Source organism: Ceratotherium simum, chromosome 6, assembly GCF_057802395.1.
Source record: "Ceratotherium simum simum isolate JZ-2026a chromosome 6, ASM5780239v1, whole genome shotgun sequence".
In the NCBI taxonomy this organism is placed as follows: Eukaryota; Metazoa; Chordata; class Mammalia; order Perissodactyla; family Rhinocerotidae; genus Ceratotherium; species Ceratotherium simum.
In genome coordinates this window covers 39,256,924-39,279,503 of record NC_141905.1, presented here as the reverse complement: position 1 = coordinate 39,279,503, position 22,580 = coordinate 39,256,924, and the positions used below count along the sequence as shown (strand labels likewise).

At 42.4% G+C, this 22,580-nt stretch overlaps 1 protein-coding gene across 4 annotated transcripts in view; it reads right to left on the bottom strand.

The window, feature by feature from the left end:
• Window positions 1–11,979: 11,979 nt before the first annotated feature.
• The window catches only part of RHOBTB1 (Rho related BTB domain containing 1), a 104,568-nt gene continuing 93,967 nt past the window's right edge, over window positions 11,980–22,580 (bottom strand). For all 4 annotated transcript variants that reach the window (XM_004427099.3, XM_014784931.2, XM_004427101.3 and 1 more), the window contains 4 exons: window positions 20,754–20,904; window positions 17,500–17,588; window positions 14,709–14,814; window positions 11,980–14,167 (listed from right to left, as the gene is read on the bottom strand). In XM_004427099.3, coding sequence (XP_004427156.2) covers window positions 13,998–14,167; window positions 14,709–14,814; window positions 17,500–17,588; window positions 20,754–20,904 — 516 coding nt within the window. In that variant the 3' untranslated portion in view covers window positions 11,980–13,997. The remainder of the gene's footprint in view (window positions 14,168–14,708; window positions 14,815–17,499; window positions 17,589–20,753; window positions 20,905–22,580) is intronic.

Below are 22,580 nucleotides of genomic sequence, written 5' to 3'. Positions count from 1 at the left end.
ATATTTTAATATCCAATAGGGCTATCCATCTCCTATTTTTTTCTTCTTGTTTTTAGAGCTTTCATGGTGTCTTAGTCTGTTTGGGCTGCTATAACAAAAATACCATAGACTGGGTGATGTAAACAACAGAAATTTATTTCTCACAGTTCTGTAGGCTGGGAAGTCTAAGACCAAGGCACCAGCAGATTCTGTGTCTGGTGCGGGCATGCTTCCTGGTTCACAGACGGCTGTCTTTTCTCAGTGTCCTCACATGGCAGAAGGGGTGAGGGAACTCTCTGAGGTCTCTTTTATAAGGGGCACTAATTCCATTCATGAGGGCTCTACCTGCATGACCTAATCACCTCCCAAACGCCCCCTCCTAATTCCATTATGTGGTGGATTAAGTTTCAACATATGAATTTGCGGTGGGCAGTGGGGGGAGGGATACAAACATTTCGTCTATAGCACATGGTTATTGTTTCTTTTTTTTTTTTCTTTTATTAATTTTTTTTATTATTATTTATTTATTTTTCCCCCAAAGCCCCAGTAGATAGTTGTATGTCATAGTTGCACATCCTTCTAGTTGCCGTATGTGGGACACGGCCTCAGCATGACTGGAGAAGCGGTGCGTCGGTGCGTGCCCGGGATCCGAACCTGAGCCGCCAGCAGCGGAGGATGCGCACTTAACCGCTAAGCCACGGGGCCGGCCCCATGGCTATTGTTTCTTTTTTTATTTTATTTTATTTTATTTTATTTATTTATTTTTTTTAATTTTTTGTTTATTGCAGTAACATTGGTTTATAACATTGTATAAATTTCAGGTGTACATCATTGTACTTTCTATTTCTGCATAGATTACATCATGTTCACCACCAAAATACTAATTACAACCCATCACCACACACATGTACCGAATTATCCCTTTCACCCTCCTCCCTCCCCCCTTCCCCTCTGGTAACCACCAATCCAATCTCTGTCCCTATGTGTTTGTTTATTGTTGTTATTATCTACTACTTAATGAAGGAAATCATACGGTATTTGACCTTCTCCCTCTGACTTATTTCACTTTGCATCATACCCTCAATGTCCATCCATGTTGTCACAAATGGCTGGATTTCATCGTTTCTTATGGCTGAGTAGTATTCCATTGTGTATATATACCACATCTTCTTTATCCATTCGTCCCTTGATGGGCACTTAGGTTGCTTCCAAGTCTTGGCTATTGTGAATAACGCTGCAATGAACACATGGGTGCATGTACCTTTACAAATTGGTGTTTTCAAGTTCTTTGGATAAATACCCAGCAGTGGGATGGCTGGATCATATGGTAGTTCTATCGTTGATTTTTTGAGGAATCTCCATACTGTTTTCCATAGTGGCTGCACCAGTTTGCACTCCCACCAGCAGTGTATGAGAGTTCCCTTCTCTCCACATCCTCTCCAACACATGTTGTTTCCTGTCTTGTTAATTATAGCCATTCTGACGGGCGTCAGGTGATATCTCATTGTAGTTTTGATTTGCATTTCCCTGATAGTTAATGATTTTGAACATCTTTTCATGTGTCTGTTGGCCATCTGTATATCTTCTTTGGAGAAATGTCTGTTCAGGTCCTTTGCCCATTTTTTAATTGGGTTGGTAGTTTTTTTGTTGGTAAGATGCATGAGTTGTTTATATATTTTGGAGATTAAGCCCTTATCAGAAGTATGGTTTGCAAATATCTTCTCCCAATTGTTAGGTTGTCTTTTCGTTTTGTTGATGGTTTCCTTTGCTGTGCAGAAGCTTTTTAGTTTGATGTAGTCCCATTTGTTTATTTTTTCTATTGTTTCTCTTGCCCGGTCAGACGTGGTGTTTGAGAAGATGTTGCTAAGACTGATGTCGAAGAGCGTGCTGCCTATGTTTTCTTTCAGAAGTTTCACAGTTTCAGGTCTTACATTCAAGTCTTTACTCCATTTGGAGTTAATTTTTGTGTATGGTGTAAAAGCCCCAGTAGATAGTTGTATGTCATAGTTGCACATCCTTCTAGTTGCCGTATGTGGGACACGGCCTCAGCATGGCTGGAGAAGCGGTGCGTCGGTGCATGCCCGGGATCCGAACCTGAGCCGCCAGCAGCGGAGGATGCGCACTTAACCGCTAAGCCACGGGGCCGGCCCCATGGCTATTGTTTCTATTTCTGAGAACTTTAGAATACATTTGTCTAATTCCAATAAATAAATAAATAAATACGCAAGTAAGGAAACAAACAAAAAGGGGGTGCAAATGAAATAAGGGAATGAGTACTTTAGTGAGTTAATATCCCTGCTCTGGTACTAAGTGTGGACACTTGCTAAGTTATTTAGCCTGTCCGGGTCGTTTTTCTCATTTGTAGAACAAACAGGAAGCTGTAGAGCAGAGCACTTCAGAATAGATTTAGGAATCAGACAGACTGGGGTCCTGCCCCCACCTGGGCCACTTACTAACTTAGCGACCTTAGATAAATGACTTATCTTCCCTAAGCCGCCACCTCCTCGCCTTGAGACAGGGCTAGGAGTAAGGCCGACGTGATAGAATTGTTGTGAGGACAGTGCCAGGCTTTTGGTGAGTGGAAAGACAAAAAGGTAGTAGTTGTGTTTTGGGGAGTCATTAAGTCATCTCTTCCTGCTTCCAGTTCTGACAGGTAGAGAAAAGATATAAACAGTCAAAAGGTGATCAGTTTCTGCTGTATGGTGTCAAGTGTGCAATAATCCTGAATTTCAGGGTTTCCCAGTGAAGCTGGATTGGAGACCACGGCTGGGGCCGTGGGCCAAGTGAGGGCTTCCTGATGCTTCTCAAACCCAGGCCCCAGTCCCTGTCTGTGGGGAGCATTGGGTGGCACAGTGCTCAGGGCACTCTTACTCAGCTGGCTTCTGGGAGGACCATAGCCTGCTCACACAGCCATTACTGGCGGAGAAAGGAAGGCTCCAGACGGAATGGCGGCCTCCAGGCTGCCTCTTGAAGGCGTGACCCAGGTGTTCTCTCTGTGGGGGAATATAAGGGTCCTAGCCCTTCCAGTACTTCCTTGAGGCAAGGGAGAGGGGCTGAGCAACCCTGTCCAGTGACTGTCCGCCAACTAGGCTGGCCACTGCTCTGGAGGGAGGATCCCACAGGAGGTAGAGAGAGGCTCTGGAAATGTGGCTCCAAGACTCCACCACTGTAGAGAGGGCTGTGAAAATTGCAGAAACATGGACAAGGGGCTGAGGGTTCCCTTCTAAAATGGTTGTGCCTGTGGTGATAAAATAACAGTTATACTATTGTGAAGAGCTTGGGCTCAATTTGCAAGTCTGGCGATTGGATGGCTCCAGGAAACCTATTGGAGGAGTACCCTTTCTGACACCTGTCTCAGACATAATCTGCCATGCTTCCATTCACCCTGAATGATCTGAATATCAGTTCCTGGTGAAGTTTGTGAAAGCCAAGGGCAGAACATCTGGAACTTTATAGTGGCAGATGCCCAAGAATACATAATAAGTTAGCGATTTTGATAAAAAGGAAAAGGATGCCTGTTTTTGGAAGGGTTACCCTGGGGGAAGATGGACTTTTTTCCTCCCCAACGCTCCCCTCCTCTAGCCCTCATCACCGCGTGCGGGCTTCCTGACTGACATCCCTGCTGGCCGTTTCTTCCCACTCCACTCCTTTTGTGCACGTACACAGCCTCCTTAGAATCAGGGAGAAGAAGCAGCCAATGAGTAGCTGGGGTTGCAGGCAGTCCAGAGGGATGGTTTGAAGGTAGAAAAATAAATTTACCTAGAAACCATCACAAGACTATTTTCAGAGAAGGAGCCTTGTGGGAGGCTGAGTGGCTGCTTCTTTGCTCTGATGGTAAAATAGATAAGACGTGTGTAATTCCAGAACTTCAAGACTTGAATTCTTTTCCGACTCTAAGCTGAGATGGCTGCTTCTAGTTATTGCATGAGCATTTTGGGCTTCCTTGAAGATGATTGTACAAAAGGATAGAAACTCAAAGAGGCCTGTGTGGTGAGACATCCAAGGAGAAAGAGGGCCATGTCTTGAGGCTTTATGGTCCTGGTGCAGGTCCTTGAATTAAGGAGTGAGTCAAGCAGGTAACTGGGGAAAGAGCATCTGATGGCTGAGGGAACAGCATGTGCAAAGACCACAGGAGAAGAACACAACTAGCCTATTAAAGGCTCGTCAAGAAGACCTGTGGGGCTGGAGCACAAGACACAAGGGGAGGAGTGGCAGGGGAAGGGGTCAGGAAGGCAGTCAGGACAAATTAGAGAGGATAGTGGTTCTCAACCTCCACTCGTTAGAATCACCCAGTATGCTTTAAAAACACAGACATCGGTCACACCCCCTCGGTATTTCATATTGACTTTTAGGCTCCCTAGTTCCTCCACTGAAAAGAATATTGTTGCTGCTGCTATTGTTATGAAGAAATATTTGTTTTTTGAACTTTTACTGAACCGAACCCGATTAGCTCAAGAAGTTCAGACCTGCTCTGGAGAGTTTGTATGAGGATAATGAGAGAACATGGCCTTTAAAGAGATGGTTTCTTACCTGGGAGATTCGATAGGAAAACAGCTGGGCCTCCTTGGGGTCAATAATGTTCAGAGAGTTGAAGCTGCTGAAACATGGTGGTTGCCAGTCTTGGAGAGGTAAACCATCTTAATGACCAAAAGCTTGGGTGAGGCACGTAGAGTGCCTGTCTGTTAAGTGAGCATGGGTTAACACAGGAATCAGGCAAGAAAGATCAGGGGTCTGTGTAATTGGCAGTAGCTTTGAATGGGAAAAAAGATGTCAAATAATAAACTAAGTGGTGGCAAAGCTTTTCTTCCTTGTTCTGAGCCCTGACTCCATCTTTTCTCCCTTTGGGCATAGAGTATCCTTCATTGCCTCTCCATTTCCTTTTTTCTCCCTCCTCCAGTCAAAAGCCAGCTCTGGAAAAACATCAAACTCTTTTACTCTAAGGTGTTGTGGCAGATGGCAGCAACACTATTTCCCATTCCACGTGTTCTTCTTATAAGTTGACCTTGACACTCCTCCCATTGAGTGGGGGTGACTGTGTTCTCTCCCCTTGAACTTGGATGGACCTTTCGACTGCCTCAAACAATAGATTATGGTAGAAAGGACACCACGTGACTCTGAGGTTAAATCATAAGTACTTAGAAAAGTGCCTATATGTATTAGACAGGTATCTGTGCAGTAAATACTTGTGGAGTGAATAAAACTTGACAATTATGCTACTAGTTCATTCTCCAGAGTCATGTCAGACACCACTAAGCAACCCAGCCCTCTTTGCGCTGGAGCCTGGATAATGCCTCAGAATAACTCACAATGCAAAATGCATTACTGATCTGAGTCAGCGATGAAATGAATCTTGTTTTCCATACCTGGTCTATAGCATTAATTTTGGCATGTTCATTTATTGTCTTATTGTTGTTATTATTTGGGTGTGTCCTACCAGATACTAGATGCTTCCTGGGGCCATAGGCTGAGTCTCACACTATTTTTGGCACATAGTAGAAGTTCAAAAAGTCCTAGATGAATTGAAATGATTTGTAATAATCTTCAGATCAACCCTTTGGCAAGGTAGAAGGACTGGATCAGCATATGATCATGAGGCTTCCCAAGAAAAGAAGTGAATATATCACACCAGGAGAAGAAATTTCCAAGACTAAATGAACTGAAGCTACTTCCTGGCAAAATACAGTAGATGAGAAAGTCAATTCTGATGCCAGAGATTTGGGGTTATGAGATGTTCAATGTGTTCACAACATGAACCTCTGTAGGATTCGAAAAGTGGGCCTTTTCCACCTATCCCCACACAAAGCATCCCTGACTTTCATTTGCATCATCTGTTTGCATATAGTATGATGTTGGTCAAATGGAATTTCTATAGGGCCAGGCCTAGAAGCAGGGGTCAGGCTTGGGGTGAGGGAGAGTGGGGGATGGGACAGTGACAGCTGGAACGCATCCCTCCAGACTTGAAGATCCAAGGGACCCTGTTTTCAGATTTGGCTGGGAATGGGTGGTCCGTTTTAGGTGACATGCGATCTGGATTTATCTTCAACCTGGAAGGCCCTGACTTTTGGGGTCAGGACACTATCAATAGAAGCATTTTTTCATGTCTGTCATCTAAGGGCCTCACTGATAGTAAGTATTTTTTAGACAGGAGAGATATATCCTAATTGTTTATGAATGCAATTATTCCTGCTTCAGGATTTGGATAGTCAAGAAGAACATCCCCATTCAAACTGAGAGATGACTGTTGTTTTTGGAGAGAGTTCCTTTCAACAAAGATTACCATGGCACATAGAGACATCATCCACTCCTATTACCAATATATGCATCACTCAGAAACAACCCAAACTATGAAAGGAAAACAAAAAAATACTCCACTGGGATGAGCTCAGATATTTACTCCCGCCACCCCCCTTCAGCAAGTTGCAAGAGGATATATGGATCAATAAAACTATTTTCTTCTCCTCAGAATTGTCTGAATAAAACTAGAAAACTGATCCAAGGGTAGACACTGCCCTGTGGCAGCAGCTGGCAGGGGTTCTCAGCATTTAGGCGGTTGGAGGAAGGCTCTGTTAATTTATTAAAGCTAGGAGTCAGGTCTAGATTCCATTGCTTAGGCTCTGAGCAACCATTTTACTTTAGGTCCTACGGTAGGCTCAATAAAAATCAGGCAGTGAACACCATGGAAATCGGCAGTTGGTATTGAAATAAAAATTTTAAAAGTTTGCCTTAAATCTTTAGTCTTCAATCATTTCTGCTGGACTGATTCTGTGCGTGTAGGGAGATGGTAGGGGTATTGGAGGAAAGTCAGAATTGCCATCCTGGGCTTTTTTCAGAAATTGCTTAAGTCTATAAAATGCTGTGTGGCAGACATTTGTTTAGGTTCAAGTAAATCATTATTAAATTTGTTGCACAATCTAGGGAAAACTCAATAATGACCTTTCAAATGTGGTATTGTGTACATTTTTGGGGAGGATGATTATGTTTGAGATTCTGTAATTTCGAAGAGTTAAATCAAGATGAATTTATCTTTGGACATTCTTCAAATTGATTTCAGAAGCTTTTAGACATAGAAGCAAAAGAGGATGCAATGTTTTTCATTCATATTTACACATCAGCACACGAAACTTTCATCAGTGTGCCCCATCAAATAGTCCAGTCTGTTTTTCAGAATTTCAAAATAGAGATTAGTGGGCAGGTCAATCTGTGCTCCTCCCAGATGCCCTCGGGTCCCTTTCACCTCTACGTTCTTCTGTTTACCTTTAACAGCCCACATCTGGGACTCTCCTTGGAGGATTTCCTGCATGCTACTGAAGCCGCTTCCCCCAAAGCCAGAGAGCCTACAATGCCCAGCAGTGTATACTTACCCCTCTCTCTCCCCTGCCTGGAGCACTTAGCCTTTGACCACCGGTGCAGGAATAGGAAAGCCAACTCTGAGGTGTCGTTTATACTCCAGAGCGTGCCTTGAGACCAGGCTGAGAGTGGGACTGTATGAAACTGTGCTTCTGCTTGACTTCTTACCTTCCTGCTTCCTTCCCCTTCCCCCTGTTGGTCTCACCCAAGGGCACTTGCTAAATAAATCACTGGCATGTGAATTTTCATCTCAGCGTCTGCTTCTGGGGAACCCATTACCTTCCCCTAACGTAATGTTGTGAGAATTAAATGAGGTAAATGCATATGAAGCTTTTATCATAGTGTTTGGCCACAATATATACTCAAAAATATTAAATATTATTATCATGGTTCTCCGAAACCATGAACCCCAGGCTGTCGAAGTGGAACGCACTGAACTAAACCACTACACTACGGGGCTGGCCCCATATGACTACTTATTTATTTATTTGTGAGGAAGATCAGGCCTGAGCTAACATCCATGCCAATCCTCCTCTTTTTGCTGAGGAAGACTGACCCTGAGCTAACATCTATTGCCAATCTTCCTCCTTTTTTTTCCCTTTTTCTCCCCAAAGCCCCAGTAGATAGTTGTATGTCATAGTTGCACATCCTTCTAGTTGCTGTATGTGGGACGCTGCCACAGCATGGCCGGACAAGTGGTGCATTGGTGCGCGCCTGGGATCTGAACCCGGGCCGCCAGTAGCAGAGCGCGCGCACTTAACCGCTAAGCCACACGGCCAGCCCCAGACCACTTATTTTTAAAGAAATCTCACAGATACATAAAGTAAAAGGCTATCTTGGTGGTGGTGGCAAGGAGGTCCAAGCATCCCAATGGGGTGGGGCTGGGAGAGAAATCCCAGTGATCCGAGCACCTTCCATCTAATGAATTAGGTGGTGTTGCTCTGTGGTTTATCACCCAGAGTGGGAAACTAGGAGAAAGGGAAGATTTATATTCATGTTGATGAGATTCTACAGAATTCGAGAGTCATAAAGAATCTGAAAAGCTCTGAGACAGTTTAAACAATCTATAGAATTTGTGCTGGCAGGTTACTTTTTCTTTAGACTTCATATGTGAAATAATAAAATTAGAAGGCAACCTTTAAGACATGTGTACAAGCTCACTAGGGATTTTTTGAAGGCAGAAAATCAGAAATCTTAGTATTCAAGGGGCTTTTGAGAAGTCTTCTGGTCCTCTTGCCTTTCACGAGGGTCAGATGATACAAAACGCCAAGGTCAGGGATTGACTAACTCATTCCAATATCTGACAACTTTCACCATCAGGAAAGCCTCTTTCAGCTTCTCAGCTGGCAGGGAGTTAAGCCCCATTTCTCTGTCAGAGGACAGTCAGTCTTTGGGCTGGGCCATCGCCTTTCAGATTCTTTGTGACGCTTGAATTCTATAAAATCATGTCGAGTTAGTGCTGGGAGGAGGGAAGGATTTTCATTACTGAGTCCAATGTTCCCACACATGTCCATTACCTCAGGAGGCTTGGACTCTGTGTCTTGAGCAGGACCTGGAATCCGTTTTTAGATCCTGACCCCAGGGCATGTATAAGGAGGTTCACTGTAGTGCCTGGGAGTGGGAATTGACTAGTGGTTCTACGGCCAGTGAAATGGGAGAGTAAAATGTGGTGGATGCTGTATACAAACACCGTGCAGCCACAGGAATTGAGAGACTGGATGCACATATTATTACACGGCTAGATTTCCAAAACACTGTGGAGTCTGAAAAGCAGATAGAATGAAATTTATGTAACACCATTTGCGTAAGAATCACACACATGAAACAACACTGTAGATAAGGATATCCACACATTTAAAGACATATATTGAAAATGTTATGGGAATGGATATTATGGAAGGAGAAAATAAAAAAAGAGAAGGCCTGGTACTGACTGAAGACGACAATGTTAAGCACCGAGGAGCACTGAAGAGTCTGGTTAACTAGACTCTTTGCACCCAACCTTCAAGAAAAATAAGAAAAAAAAAAAAGACTGGAATCAGTAAAAAAGAAAGTGCTCCAAGTGAATCAGCAGCTCAGTCAAGTTTGGCCTTGGAGTGGTCTAGCCCTCATCCCACAGAGATGATGGAGGTCCAGGGAGGGGGAAAGTCCTCTTGGAATGTGCCATACCCTCCTCCATCCTCTCACCACTTGCCTTTTCTTTCCAGCCTATTTTTTTCTTTTACTTTTTCACACTTTTATTTTCTAATTCTTTAATCAACGTCATGAAGCACTAAGTAGCAAGGTTGGCACTTGGTTTAAGAGAATGGCAGGAAAAGACCATGCTGTTCTAGTTTGTAATATGCAGCGTTGTCCTCTCTCTTGGATTTCTTGCCTTGGTAGTCAACATGCTTAGTATACAGATTCATCTACTGAGTGCTTACTGCATGCCAGGTGCTAAGCCAAGGGCTTTACCTAAATCATCTCATTTAATCTGCACCAAAAACTCAGTGAAGCTGCTCCCGTGTTTGAGATGACTAAAGCTTAGAGAGGTTGTGTATCTTTTCACACAACAGTTAAAAACATTCTGTGGGTACTATCACTCCAATTGGGAATACTGTGAATCATCAAATCAAAAGGATGTTTCTTTTACCAGATTGGGAGGAAATTTAAAAAAAAAGCCCAAACTTTGGTTGGCATCCAAGCAGCGAGAAATGAATCAAGTTCTTTCCTCATTGATTGCCTGCAGAATCTAACCATTCTTGTGTTTGGGACTGAGAATGTATTCAGACTCAAGGAATTTAAATACTCCTTCCATGGGGCCACATTTGGGTATCACTCATTTCATCTACATTCTACTGGAAATTCATGTCACTAAGATGTTCTGTTCCTAGAGAAAGGATGAGCAACAGGAGTGAGTTGCTGGCAAGCCACTCCATGTCTCCCACTGTTGTTTCTAGCACTTTCATGTGTATGGACATGCAACTGTATGGTTGATAGGTTTCCACCCAAGAGTTATCTGCTCCTAAATTATTTCCATATTTTGTAGACAATTGTCTGTAAATATCTAGCTGATGAGGCACCTGCACATGAACCCAGTGAACAAACATGCATCTAAATGGTTTAAGTAAAAATACCCAATTTAGAGGCACTATCAGCACAGGGTGGAATTTTCAAATGCAGCCAAAGGGAACAGCATTGCTTCTCCAGAAGCACTGCTTTTACAGGAGGTCACCAGTGTTGCCACACCAGTGCCTTCTTTTTGTGTTGCATATATCACTCACCTCCTAATTGGAAATTCAAGAGAGCAAAATAAAGTCTGAAAATAAAGTCATGAGATATGGAGCAGTGTCATAAATTTGCACTTTGGGAGAAAGTACATCTGTGGCTCAGAGTGCTTAATTTAACTTCCCTGGCTTTGGTCAGTGGGCCTTCTCCCTCGTTTTTTTTTTTGCTTTGATATACTGCTTCTTGATTATTTACACATACACACAACACAAACACATTCTCCCTGGCTAACTTTTAACTCTACATCTTTTATGCATTAGTCACTATATATTTAGTCATTATATATTTATAACATATATAAATCATATAAATTATAATATATACATAAACACACATACCCAATTCAAGAAAAAGCCTGGTAAATCTTCAGCTTGCAGAAGAGCATTCATTCCAGAAATGCTGCACTTATAAAATCATTTCCAAACTCAGGATCCATTTTGTTTTTTCCTCTGATTAGTAGAATTCATTCTACGTAGCCCACGTCACAGTGATGAAAAACTAAATTTTCACAACTGATATACCATACAATGGAAGTAAGTGTGAAAAAAAATCTTAGAAACATTGGATTGTTACTTTTGAATGTCCATAATGAAAACACTTGAGTTATCTCCAAACCAGTAAGATCTGTGGTTCCTATAATGCCAATTTGGGTTGTTGAAGTCCTTGATGATTTGCCAGGCATTGCCCTAGGAGAAACTTAAACAAAGACTTTCCATAGGTAAGACTCCACTGCTATGCATTATGTAAAATGTGCCATGATCTGGATCATCCACTTTTAAAAGGTGTGGGAATGTATTGAAAAATCTGCGTTTTTTTCTGTAGTTATTTTTTCTAGTTGTCAACTCCCTTCCACGGAGTTATAGAGAATTTGCCACTCAGAAAAGTCCCCCTATGAGATCTCACTGGAGATCATTCTTCCCTCTGAGCTTGGGTAAACATCATACTACCTAGAAGTCCAGAAAGCGTTTACACATTTTTCCCACAGACTTTCTCAGATCTGCTTCTGAAGAAAAGACTGGTCTTCCTGAGCCCACCAATACAACCTTCCACTTAATTTCACAGAATTGCCCAAACCCAGATTATAATAAATCCATTAGGGTAGAGATATCATTTCTGTTTTTTCCAAAGCTATACCATGTCCAGTGACATAGCCATTTTCGCCAAGAGCAAAGAGCCAGACCCCTCATTTACATCATGGGGCATGGGAATTTCTGCTGGCAATACTGCAAACAAAAATGACAGTCATCCAAGCTGCCTTCTTACTGGAGCACACACAAGCTCCCAGGACCCAGCACCTTTAAAGTTTTGATAGTTTTTAAAAAGGCTATTAAAATCACACACATGATATGATGGTAGTCCTTAAAAAAAAAACTGAAGGCATTTTATAGCTAAACAATTTTATTGGCTTTTTGTGAAATAAAAAACACAAAACAAACCACCATGGTTAAAGGCCATAATCAGCATCAACCAAATGAGCCAGCCACTTGGTTACAGTAGCTGATAACAAACACTAGTGGATATTATTGCTTATACCCCAGGTTCATTTATAGGTCCATTACATTTTGGCAAGATTACAATCAAATGGGAGCTTTGGTTGTATAAATTCAACCCTGACTACTCATTGAAAACTCAACTTCTACCATTTTACGATGGGATATATGCCGATTCTTCCTGAGTCTTGACATTTATCCTCTCATTCTGTCTCCTTTCTCCTTCCATTAACGATTTACAACCTTATTGACCTAAAATTAAAGTAGATGCATTCATAATCATCTATCTCCACTCTTCCTTTGCATGAGAGGGTGATACATATATGGGCCTCTCCAAACTTGTATGTGGTACGTATTCACTGCCAATAAGAAGTGCCCATCTGTAATCTGGATAGACTTTCAAATGCACATGGCTGTCAACCTTGGGGTTCGGACTCAACTGTCACTTTTCCAACTTCTGAAAGCTAGCAAAAAAAATCAACAGCCTTTAGCAGCAGTAAGTTGACCTCCCAACAGAATAAGCCCTAGCCCCTGCCACACAACATTCCATGGCAGGTAAAGAGCTGTGGCCTTAAAATGCTCTGTATGAGTGCTGTAACATTTTAATTTACAGAGAAGCAATGATTGACTGCCTCTCAAAAGCTCCCCTGCTCAACACTTTCTGTTTTAACACTGAAAACTCAGAAGGACAAAAGGTCAGAAGTAACTTACAATAGCACCATTTCCTAGACTCTTGGAATGAGATTCCTGTCTGCGTTGGAGAATGCAGGGACCCTAGACGACCCAGCCTCCAGCTTTGCGCTTTCACAGGCCCTGCTGAATTTCAGCAAGGGTGGGTGTCTGCCTTAGCCTACCTCTGCAGCGACATGAATTTTCCCTGGGAAGAGTTAAAAATACGTGTCTTACAAAGTGACGTTGGCCGCAGGTGAGAGACCTGAGGAAGCCTGTTTCTGGTGGTGAGATGTGACAGGCCTGCCGATGGCGGGACAGAGTCTGGGGACCCTTTCCCTTGCCCATCTCAATTCAAGTCCGTGGAGAATCTGCATGCAGAAGCATGGCAAGATCAAGGAATACTGAGACATAAACCCTAATACAGCAATCCAAACACTAACGCTCTTATGGTATCTTTTGTATTCACGTCCACCAGTGAGTTTGCCCTGGATAATGCTGGGATTTAATAAGCCCTTCTAATGATTATAAAGATTATCCTCTTGAATCTAGATATTTTAAACAACAGAAGATTTGATATCACTATATTTTACATGGCACATATAACCATATAATTACTAGCACTTACACAGCAAATATTGTAAATACACATTCTTGGAGCTAACTTGGTAATTATACCGATGTTATTTGGCAGCACAAAGATTAAACACTCTCTAACTTGCACTTTGGGGAATTTCCTTCCAAGCTTTTACTTCACAACAAAAGGATAACCCTCTAATTATGTAATAATGCTTGGTGGTCATGTGGGCAAAGGGAATCACAGGGCGACTTCATGGTTAATTTGTGGCCTGTAAAATAAAGTAATACATAGTATTTTCATTTCAACAAAATATAAGAGACCATATAAAAATATTTTCCAATTTGGAATTTGAAACATGAAAGCTGGATTTTTTTTTTTTTCCTTTGTATAAAAAGAAACGAAAAAACTGGCTAAAGTTTATTAAGCCTTCTAACAAAAAATAGACATACCAGTTTAAGGAATGCAGCGAGCGTCAACTTCCCTTTTTGTCCAGGCTCGTTGATGGTGAGTTTGTGCTTTGATCCCAACAAAGATAAATGCACAAAAGTGGAGGAAGATCAGTGCCTGAAACCTGAACTATAGCTTATCTCTAATAACAAGACTAATTTTACAGTAGTGCTTTTAAAAGGGGTGTGTCAGATGACTGATTTTTTTTCTCTTCCTCCTCAGGCGACTGCTGGAGATGAATTCCAGAAGCACCACTTTCTTCTTGAGTGGTGTTTATTTAGTGCAATATCTTCCTTCTCTCGTTCCCTTTTCACACGCTGGTAGTGGTCTTCTTCCTTCAGGTACCACACAGGGGGCCAGCGGTGCCGCTCAAAGTATTCCTGGTTGTCTGGTGAAGGAAAGTGTGGAAGATAAAACCTGCTGGTCACTGATGGCTTCTATGTGCTCGGTTCTGTGCTTCATGCTTCGCATATATGATTATCTTATATATCCTCTCAACAATCTGATGTGCAGAGACTATGATTAGGACCATTTCCAGATTATGACACTAAAGTTTTGAGAGGTAGAATACTTGCCTAAAGTCAGGCAGCTGGGCACAGAGAACCCGAACCCAGGACCACTTGATTTCAGAGTGTAAGCTTGCTCCTAAGTGTGCCTCCCTAGACAAGGCTGAGCCTACAACCTTGCATGCTCAGCAGCAGGGCAGCCTGAACCCCTCACCACCCAAATCCTCCAAGCATGAGGTTCTCCAAAGAGAATTCCCCACCTACAGTTCCTTGTGTCATGTCACATGAATATGTGACCACCATGCCAGTCACAAGGAACACCCCATGACTGCCTGCTGCTCATGTTTCTTCTCAAGGGTGCAGAGGGTAACGCCTCAGTCAGAGGTGATGAGATCTGGACAAATGGGGGCCCCGCAGTCTCACCTGCAGATTTTGATTTGATTTCCTTGCGGAACTTGGAACACACACTGTTGTAGTTGGTGCAGATGTGGTGCAAACACCAGGCGGCCAACTGGTGGGCATTGTGAAACTGCAAGGAAGCGACCAAAAGGGTGTCAGACTTTACTTTCTAAAGTGGGGCTACGGAGAAATAGGAAGCCATTGTAGGGGTGAAAGAAATAAAGGGCCTGTACACTAATTCAGTAAACCTCTTGTTTTGACTATAATGTTTTGACTTCGGCCGTGGTTCCAATGCCAGCCAAGTACAGCGTTTGGCACACCCCTTCCTTACCCTCTGTGATAGGGGCACCAAAAAAAAATCACTGTATTAGATCAGGAGTTTAAAGTATGTCTTGCTCTCCCACCCTCCCCCGCCACCTGGCCCTCTAGTGATAAGTGACCGTGGCCTCTGGAAGGCACCAGCCAACAGCAGAAAGCAGCGATGTCATTTCTGTTTAAGGAAGCCTAAGCAACGGAATACCCCGTGTCGCATGTCAGAGCTCAGCGTGCTGGGGCCAAAGACCTGAAAGAGGAGACAGTGGAATGTGTGACTCTCCTATACCTGTCCTTTGGTTACATAAGGACAGGCGGTGTGGGCAGGGCGGGAGAGAGCCCAACACTCCACACCTCCTTTCTGAGCAGATGCTCAGGGAGGTGGCAGCAGAGGTAGCTGTGACTGAAAAAGACCTGCTGCTCAACTATTGATAGCCAACTCCCCATTCCCTCCTCCGATTTGGCAGTATTCCCCCTGCCCCTCACTCTCTCTGTCCACACTCTTCTCAGACATCCATTCTGCTGTTTGTTGCTCTTGAAGTTTCTCTGATCAGGTGAAACCCTGGAACCTACAGTGTGCTTCCTCTGCAGCCCACGTCTCTGCCAGGAATGAAGGCCAATAGAAAAGCCAAAGTTCTCAGAAACTAATTCAATAAACTCGCTGAAAATCACACCACCAACACCATGGACAATTTTAGCTGGTGCTTCCAACTTCTTTTGATATTAGATTTCTTTCTGACAGCAAGATTAGGGCAGTGGTGTACCGGAGTTGGCTTTTACCTGCTCAAGAGAGTCAACTATGTGCATTTCTTGCCTACTCTGAGTTCTGTGTTTTCACGTTCTTAAAATTGGCTGGATGGGAGTATTTACACCATGGAAATCGGAAAATGCCACAGATCAGGGACCCACCAGCCCCCAAGCTGATTGTTACATACTTACCAGCACATCACTGGGTTAGGGTCTAATAAATGAGAGAAGGCATGGAGACTCCATCCTAAACTCTTCCTGCCAAGGCTTGTTAGGGCTTAGCAGTAATCATACTATTTCCTTGCAGGGTGCATGTGTGGGTGGTGTCGGGGGAGGGGATAGGGCAGCGACACAGAGCAAACAAACAAGACACAACTGCAAATCATTACCTCAAGTGGACTGGCCCTAATGAAACTCTGGCTCACTTCATTTTTCTCCAGGAGGAATACTCACTGGAGAGCACTCAAGTGATAAACTGCCCCCAGGCCTGTTTCAAAAGACCACAAAATCCAACCAATTTTGATGGGGGGGCTTGTTGATCCTACTGCAAATGGCGTCTGTTCTCAGTTTTAATTGTAACCTCTATTAGATTGTTTTTCACATTGGATTTTAATAATTTGTGCTAGTGTCTATTTCTCTCACTTGCCTGTAATTGCCCCAAGGGCAGAGAATCTACCATTTGCATCTACATGTCCTCTTATCTAGGGAGATGCCCGGCACATGGGGAAAAAATAACACATATTTGTTGAATGTTAAGTCAGAATGAACAGGCTGCTGTGAAGTCCTACTCCACCTTTTTCCCTGTTGAATCTGAGCCGTCTCCTCTGCCCACAGTTGGAACAGCCTGAGTGACACTTGCCATAGGCCTCCCTCCTCTCCCCGAAACCACCTCCTTTCCCTTGATTGAGAAATACCGATTTAAACTGCCTGACCTGAGACTTAGTAAACCACTGCCCTAACCGAGACAGGGAACAAAGAAAGCCAAACCCATTAGGCTGAAGAATTTATTCTGAGTTCCTTCAGAGTGTAAATTCATTATCACTAAGTCTACGCCAGAGACTAGATAACCCCGCACATGAGCTTTGCATTTTGAGAGGGCTTCTACTCTTCACTGCTCTTTCCTGAACATTCTCTCCCACTGGATTCTCAAAATAATTTGTGAAGTTGATAGGCTGTGAATTACCATCCCCATTTCTTAAAAATGAGGAAACTGAGGCAGAGTTTAGCTTTGTGCCTTGAGTAAGTTACTCAGTGACAAAGTTGAAGCTGGATCTCAGACCTTCTCTAGAAGAAGAGTGTAAATGCCTATTGGGATTATGGAATCACAGTGTCACTATTAACAAATACTGATTTTAGAAACCCCAGGAGAGCTGCAGTGAAATGAGGGGCATTACAGGGCTTCACAGAATTCTAGAAACTGTCTGATCTTGGCCAATACACGTCCAAGAATTCAAAAAAGGAGAAATAAAACCTTCTCCTATCATGCCCCAAGTTGTTCTCCCACGTGTGAAGCTGGTGCCTGGGGGGAAAATGGGGCTGGTGTGGGGTGGGGTCCTTGTTGTTTTTTCAAATGAAGCCCAGCAGGGTGAATGATGCATGAAACGTAAAACTCTCAGATCTTCTCAGTGTACACAGGGGGCCTCTGTGACTCAGTGGTGACATCTTTATTTAGACAGATGCAACAGTGGAATGTTTTATCAGCATTAAATGAACTGGTTGAATACACTTAAAAGGTGAAAAGCACACTGTTACAAACCTGGGCCAACTCCAAATAAGAGAGTACTTCCCCATCAATGCCCACACCACTCATTGCGGCCTTGGTCAGCTCCTGAACGGCGTGCTGCTCTGAGGAAGAGAGGGAACAGGAGAAAGTTAAACCACAGCCTGCAAGCCAGACATCTTGCCTGGAAGGTCTGGTCTGGGACCACCTAAGAGGGGAGGAAGTATGGCACACAGCTCTGGGCGGCCATCCGAATAAATCCAGGGCCCATTCTGATGTGTGACTGTTCAGTACATGGAGCTCTGGTCTCCAGCCATTGCACCAATGACTCTGGGGACATTTGTTAGCACTTCTGAAATGGCCAGAGTTCTCCAGATCTTCACTGTCTAGTATGGTAACTACCGGCCACATGAGACTATTTAAAGTTTTTTTTTGTGTGTGAGGAAGATCAGCCCTGAGCTAACATCTGCTAATGTTCCTCTTTTTTTTTTTTTTTTTTTTTTTTGCTGAAGAAGACTGGCCCTGGGCTAACATCCATGCCCATCTTCTTCTACTTTATATGGGACGCTGCCACAGCATGGCTCGACAAGCGGTGTGTTGGTGCACGCCTGGGATCCGAACCGGCGAACCCTGGGCTACCACAGCAGAGCATGCACACTTAACCGCTTGTGCCACCAGGCCGGCCCTGAGACTATTTAAACTTAAATTAACTAAAATTAAAAATTCAGGTCTTAAGCCACATGAGCCACATTTAAGTGCTCAATAGCCACGTGTATTGGACAATGCAGATGCAGAACGTTTCCATCACTGCAGAAAGTTCTATTGGACAGTGCTGCTCTACACAGTCTAGCACTTTCCTAGAATCTCCTAGACTCTCTGGTATCTTCCTGTTTGACAGTTTTCCTACTCACATCACTCTAGTTATCAATAATCTCTGACAGTGGAGAGACTGAGTAACAGAGGAATGAGTCCATATGGGGAATTAAAAATGTGAACATGTATGTCTGTCTCAACAGCTGCAGTTGGGTGACACATTGTTTAATCTCTTAGATTCTAAAGACCGGGAGATTTTCAGCCAGAAGTAACAAAAACCCAGTTGGGAGAGTCATTTCTGCTTAAGAGGTGTGTCCAAGGCTGCTAAGCTGAATTTAAATTGCGGTTCTGAGACTGAGCTGTGACTTGCCTCTGTTTGGGCTGTCACCTGTCTCTAGGGTTGACATGTGGGTACAGTCTAGGCCCTGCATTTCTAGTTCCTTGATGTTGATGTATTATTTTTTCATCTCTAGAATTGTATCTGTTCTTCTAATCCATTAGAGCGTCCAAATCTCACTTACTTTCTGCTCTGGCTCTACATACTTGTCAGTCAATATGTCTCTATCTGGTTAATACGGTATCTAGATTTGAATGGTTTCTTTGGCACAACGTTCCTCAGCTGGACGGACAAACAAAGAACTATTTGGAACTAAATTTCCCAGAGAAGTCATATGGGCTTTTTAACTGCAACATTTCTTGATACTTATTTAACATTTTGGCTTGCAAAACATTTTCACCCCAGAAACCGATTTTTAAACACTATGTTCTAAACATTCTATACTTACTCTAAATAGTGTACACCCCAACACCATAAATGATTAAAGGAATCATCTTAGAGAGCTGTATGTTAAATAATCATAACAGTAATAACAGCATTTAATAACAAAAGTAAACACACATAGAAGTCTATAGTTCACACAAGAAGCTTTCTTTGGGTCAGTTTCTTTCATGGAGAAATCAGTCCCATGTTTTCATCACCATACTTACTATTCAAGCAAAAATGGCATTACTTCGAGATTGATCACAAATCTTGTTCAACAGATTTGGCTCCAAATTACTTTTGACTATTTCCAAAAAAATCAAATTTATCCTCAAAGGACAAATAACTGTAATAAGTGTGGATAGTCAAATGGATTGGAACTCAAACTTCTGAAAAAGGGACCTGCCCATTGCAGCCCCCTAGAGTTAGTGTCTAAAAACCAGTAGACTCATTTGGATCTAGGACTTCAGGTGTATTGGTTAAAAACAGTTTTTTAAATAACTGAGTAGCAATGCTTCAACTCTTTCTATCCAACTGGGGAAGAAGTAAGGCAAGGGGAGGACTTTGATCTCCAGGTGGTTGAGCGTAGTAGAAACCTGGAGTATAGAGAAATAAATATTTTTTCTAAAGACATTGCCGGAAAGTCAAGCATGAATATGACTGGTTGGTTTGTTCATACATTCATTTAATGAAGTCAAGCATGAATATGACTGGTTGGTTTGTTCATACATTCATTTAATGATTCAGCAAATATTTACTGAGAACCTAACATGCTGAGGCACTTTTCTGTGTGTAGGGGACAGGCCAGTGAACAAAACAGGCACTATCTCTACTTTCACGGTTAATAGGAGTCGACTAAACGTAGCGAGAAACATCTAGATTGCTAATTGACACCTCTGGTGAATGAAGCTAAAGGTTTAAATTTAAGAAAAAGGTATTTGAATGCACATATCCTATTTAGACCTGCTTCAGCTTACCAAGTGAACAAATCTAGAAACGATGCATAAGATTTTGTGAAGTTAAGCCAAGTTTCCCTTTTTTTTCTTTCTCTCAAAATGATCTCGACAATGTCAGAACATTTTCTAAAATAGCTTTAAGAAAACCACTTACATAATGCTTACTAAGTGCCAGACACTGTTCTAAGGACTTTATATATCTTAACTCATTTAATCTTCATAACACCTCTGTGGGAGAATAATATTATCCCCATTTTAAAGAGAGAGGAAGCTGGGACACAGAGCAGTTAACTCAAGTCATCCAGCCAGTTAAGGTGGAGCCAGGATTTGAACTCAGGCAATCTTGCTCTGTAGCCTATGTTCTTAACCACTGCGTCCTATTGCCTCTTTCTTAAAGACTGTGTCTGTGTACACATTATAGGGATAACATAGATACAATAGTTTTCTTCAAATTCCACGGTCCACAAGCGAGGCAGAGTGCATAGAGCATGGGCCTCGAGGGCAGGGGCTGTGCATTCCTCATCTTTCTATTTGCACCACATAACAGGGCCTACCACAAAGTAGGTGCTTAAGAAATATTTATTAAATTGAATTGGGCCATCTGATACATTTGATCAGTTCATATCATCTTGCACAAGACAGTCCTATTTTGGGTAATAAAAAATTAATTTTTATTCCCTGGAAATCTCTTTTTTAGTTTAAATGTGATTTTGATATATATGACAGTCAGACATTGTGTGGCTCTGAGTCACCAGCCTTACCTGCAAGTGCAACCAAGTGTGGCAGGCAAAATCTGTTTGCCAAGGCAATTAATTCCAGTGGGTCCAGGTCCAAGTTAGGTGACAACTGCTTGGTATAGAGATAATCCAATACCGCCTGCATTGACATCTTGTTTATGTTCGGCAGATATACCTGAAATGTTATTTGAAAAGCTAAGTTCTGCTGAAGAAAGCAGTGGGCACATTTTCAGGCTATACTGCTTATAAATATCCCAACTGTGTGATTTGATATTGGCGAGTCTGGAACACCTGCTTTGAGGCTGTGCGTAGAAGTCATTTGGTATTTATGGCTTTAAACATAACAGTTTGATTTGTAGATGACAAAAGAGTCGGGCTGCCTGACAAAGCCTGATTTGGAATTTTTAAATGGCTATTTGGATTTATCAATCAGACAAATGGACTGTAAATGTATTATGACGTTATGGGCCCTCCTTGCCAAGTACCTTATAATACTCTATTATGGGGAAAGAAATCTCCTAGCAGCATGACAGGTGTTGGGGGGAGCTGCAAACCACACTGTTGCTGACACACGATAGAGTCCAGCTCTCTGAGATGGCAAAACAGAGGATGAGCAACTGTCCTAGCTGCCAGAGTGACTGGCTTGATTCCAATGATCTATCAATAAACGTATGCCAGTATGATATACACACTTTATTATTTTTCCTATGGCACAACCACATAGATTCAGAACTATCGGAACATTACCAGGTATCAGTAGATTCAGAGAATCCAGAGAAATCCTTGCCTGAGTCATCTGGGGGAATAGCTGGCTGGATATGGTGAACTCTCCCTGTAGGATTCCCCTCATCTCGCTCCCAAGTACCTGTAGTTGTTGCCCATATAAACACATGCTCGAGTTTGCTAGAGAGCGAGGGACTGCCTGGGAAGTGGAGTTCTGGATGGCTGGGCGTGGATCAATGGAGATGTACACGGTATAGCAGCTACTCTTCATTTTAAGTCTCTAACTCCATGCGATGTGGCCTGGTGTAGTACAGAACGGTGCCACTGGTGCTTATTATTGGAATGATGATGATTATAAGAATTAACCTTAATTGAAGGCCTCCTATGCAAAGGTAGGGCACTGAGCTTTCCACACGCATTATCTGTTTTGATCCTTATAACTTCTCTAGGAGGAAGAGACTATTATTTTTGTCATTTTACAGATGAGGAAATCAAGGTTCAGGGAGGTTAAGTCCTGCGTCCAAGGTCAGAGAGCTAGGAAGTAGTGACTGGGATTTGAACCCAGGGAGTATACTTCTAAAGCGTATGTTCAGAACTGCTGTGCAGTACCAGAAACCCTTCATGGCAAGGAAGCAAAGGTTTGGGTTATAGTACAATAAAGCACCATATTTCACTAATGCTTTTTAAGAATTAGATGTCTAAGTTCAAAGGATGAATAGTTATAAACTTTTTAATTCTGGTACTTAATAAACCTCTATACAGATAAAAAGATATACATCCATATATTATATGTAATTACATCTATATTATTATATATGACTACATCTATATTATCTATGATTACATTTATATCATATATATGTTTTTTATGTGATTACGTCTATATTATATATCTAATCTCTCACTCTCTCTCTCTACATTACCTCCACAATCTACATGGGGCTCATGGCCAATGCATTCTAGTGGTGTGGTTCCAGTACTGTTTAAACTATAGCAACCTTCTATATCATTCTTCTGCACAGCCACCAGCCACCTCAGAGATGGAATATCCTTTCAGACAGTTAGAGCTTTTCCTTAATGTATCAAAGGGAAGGCCCAGAAAAATTCCTAGAAATATTAAGAAAATTA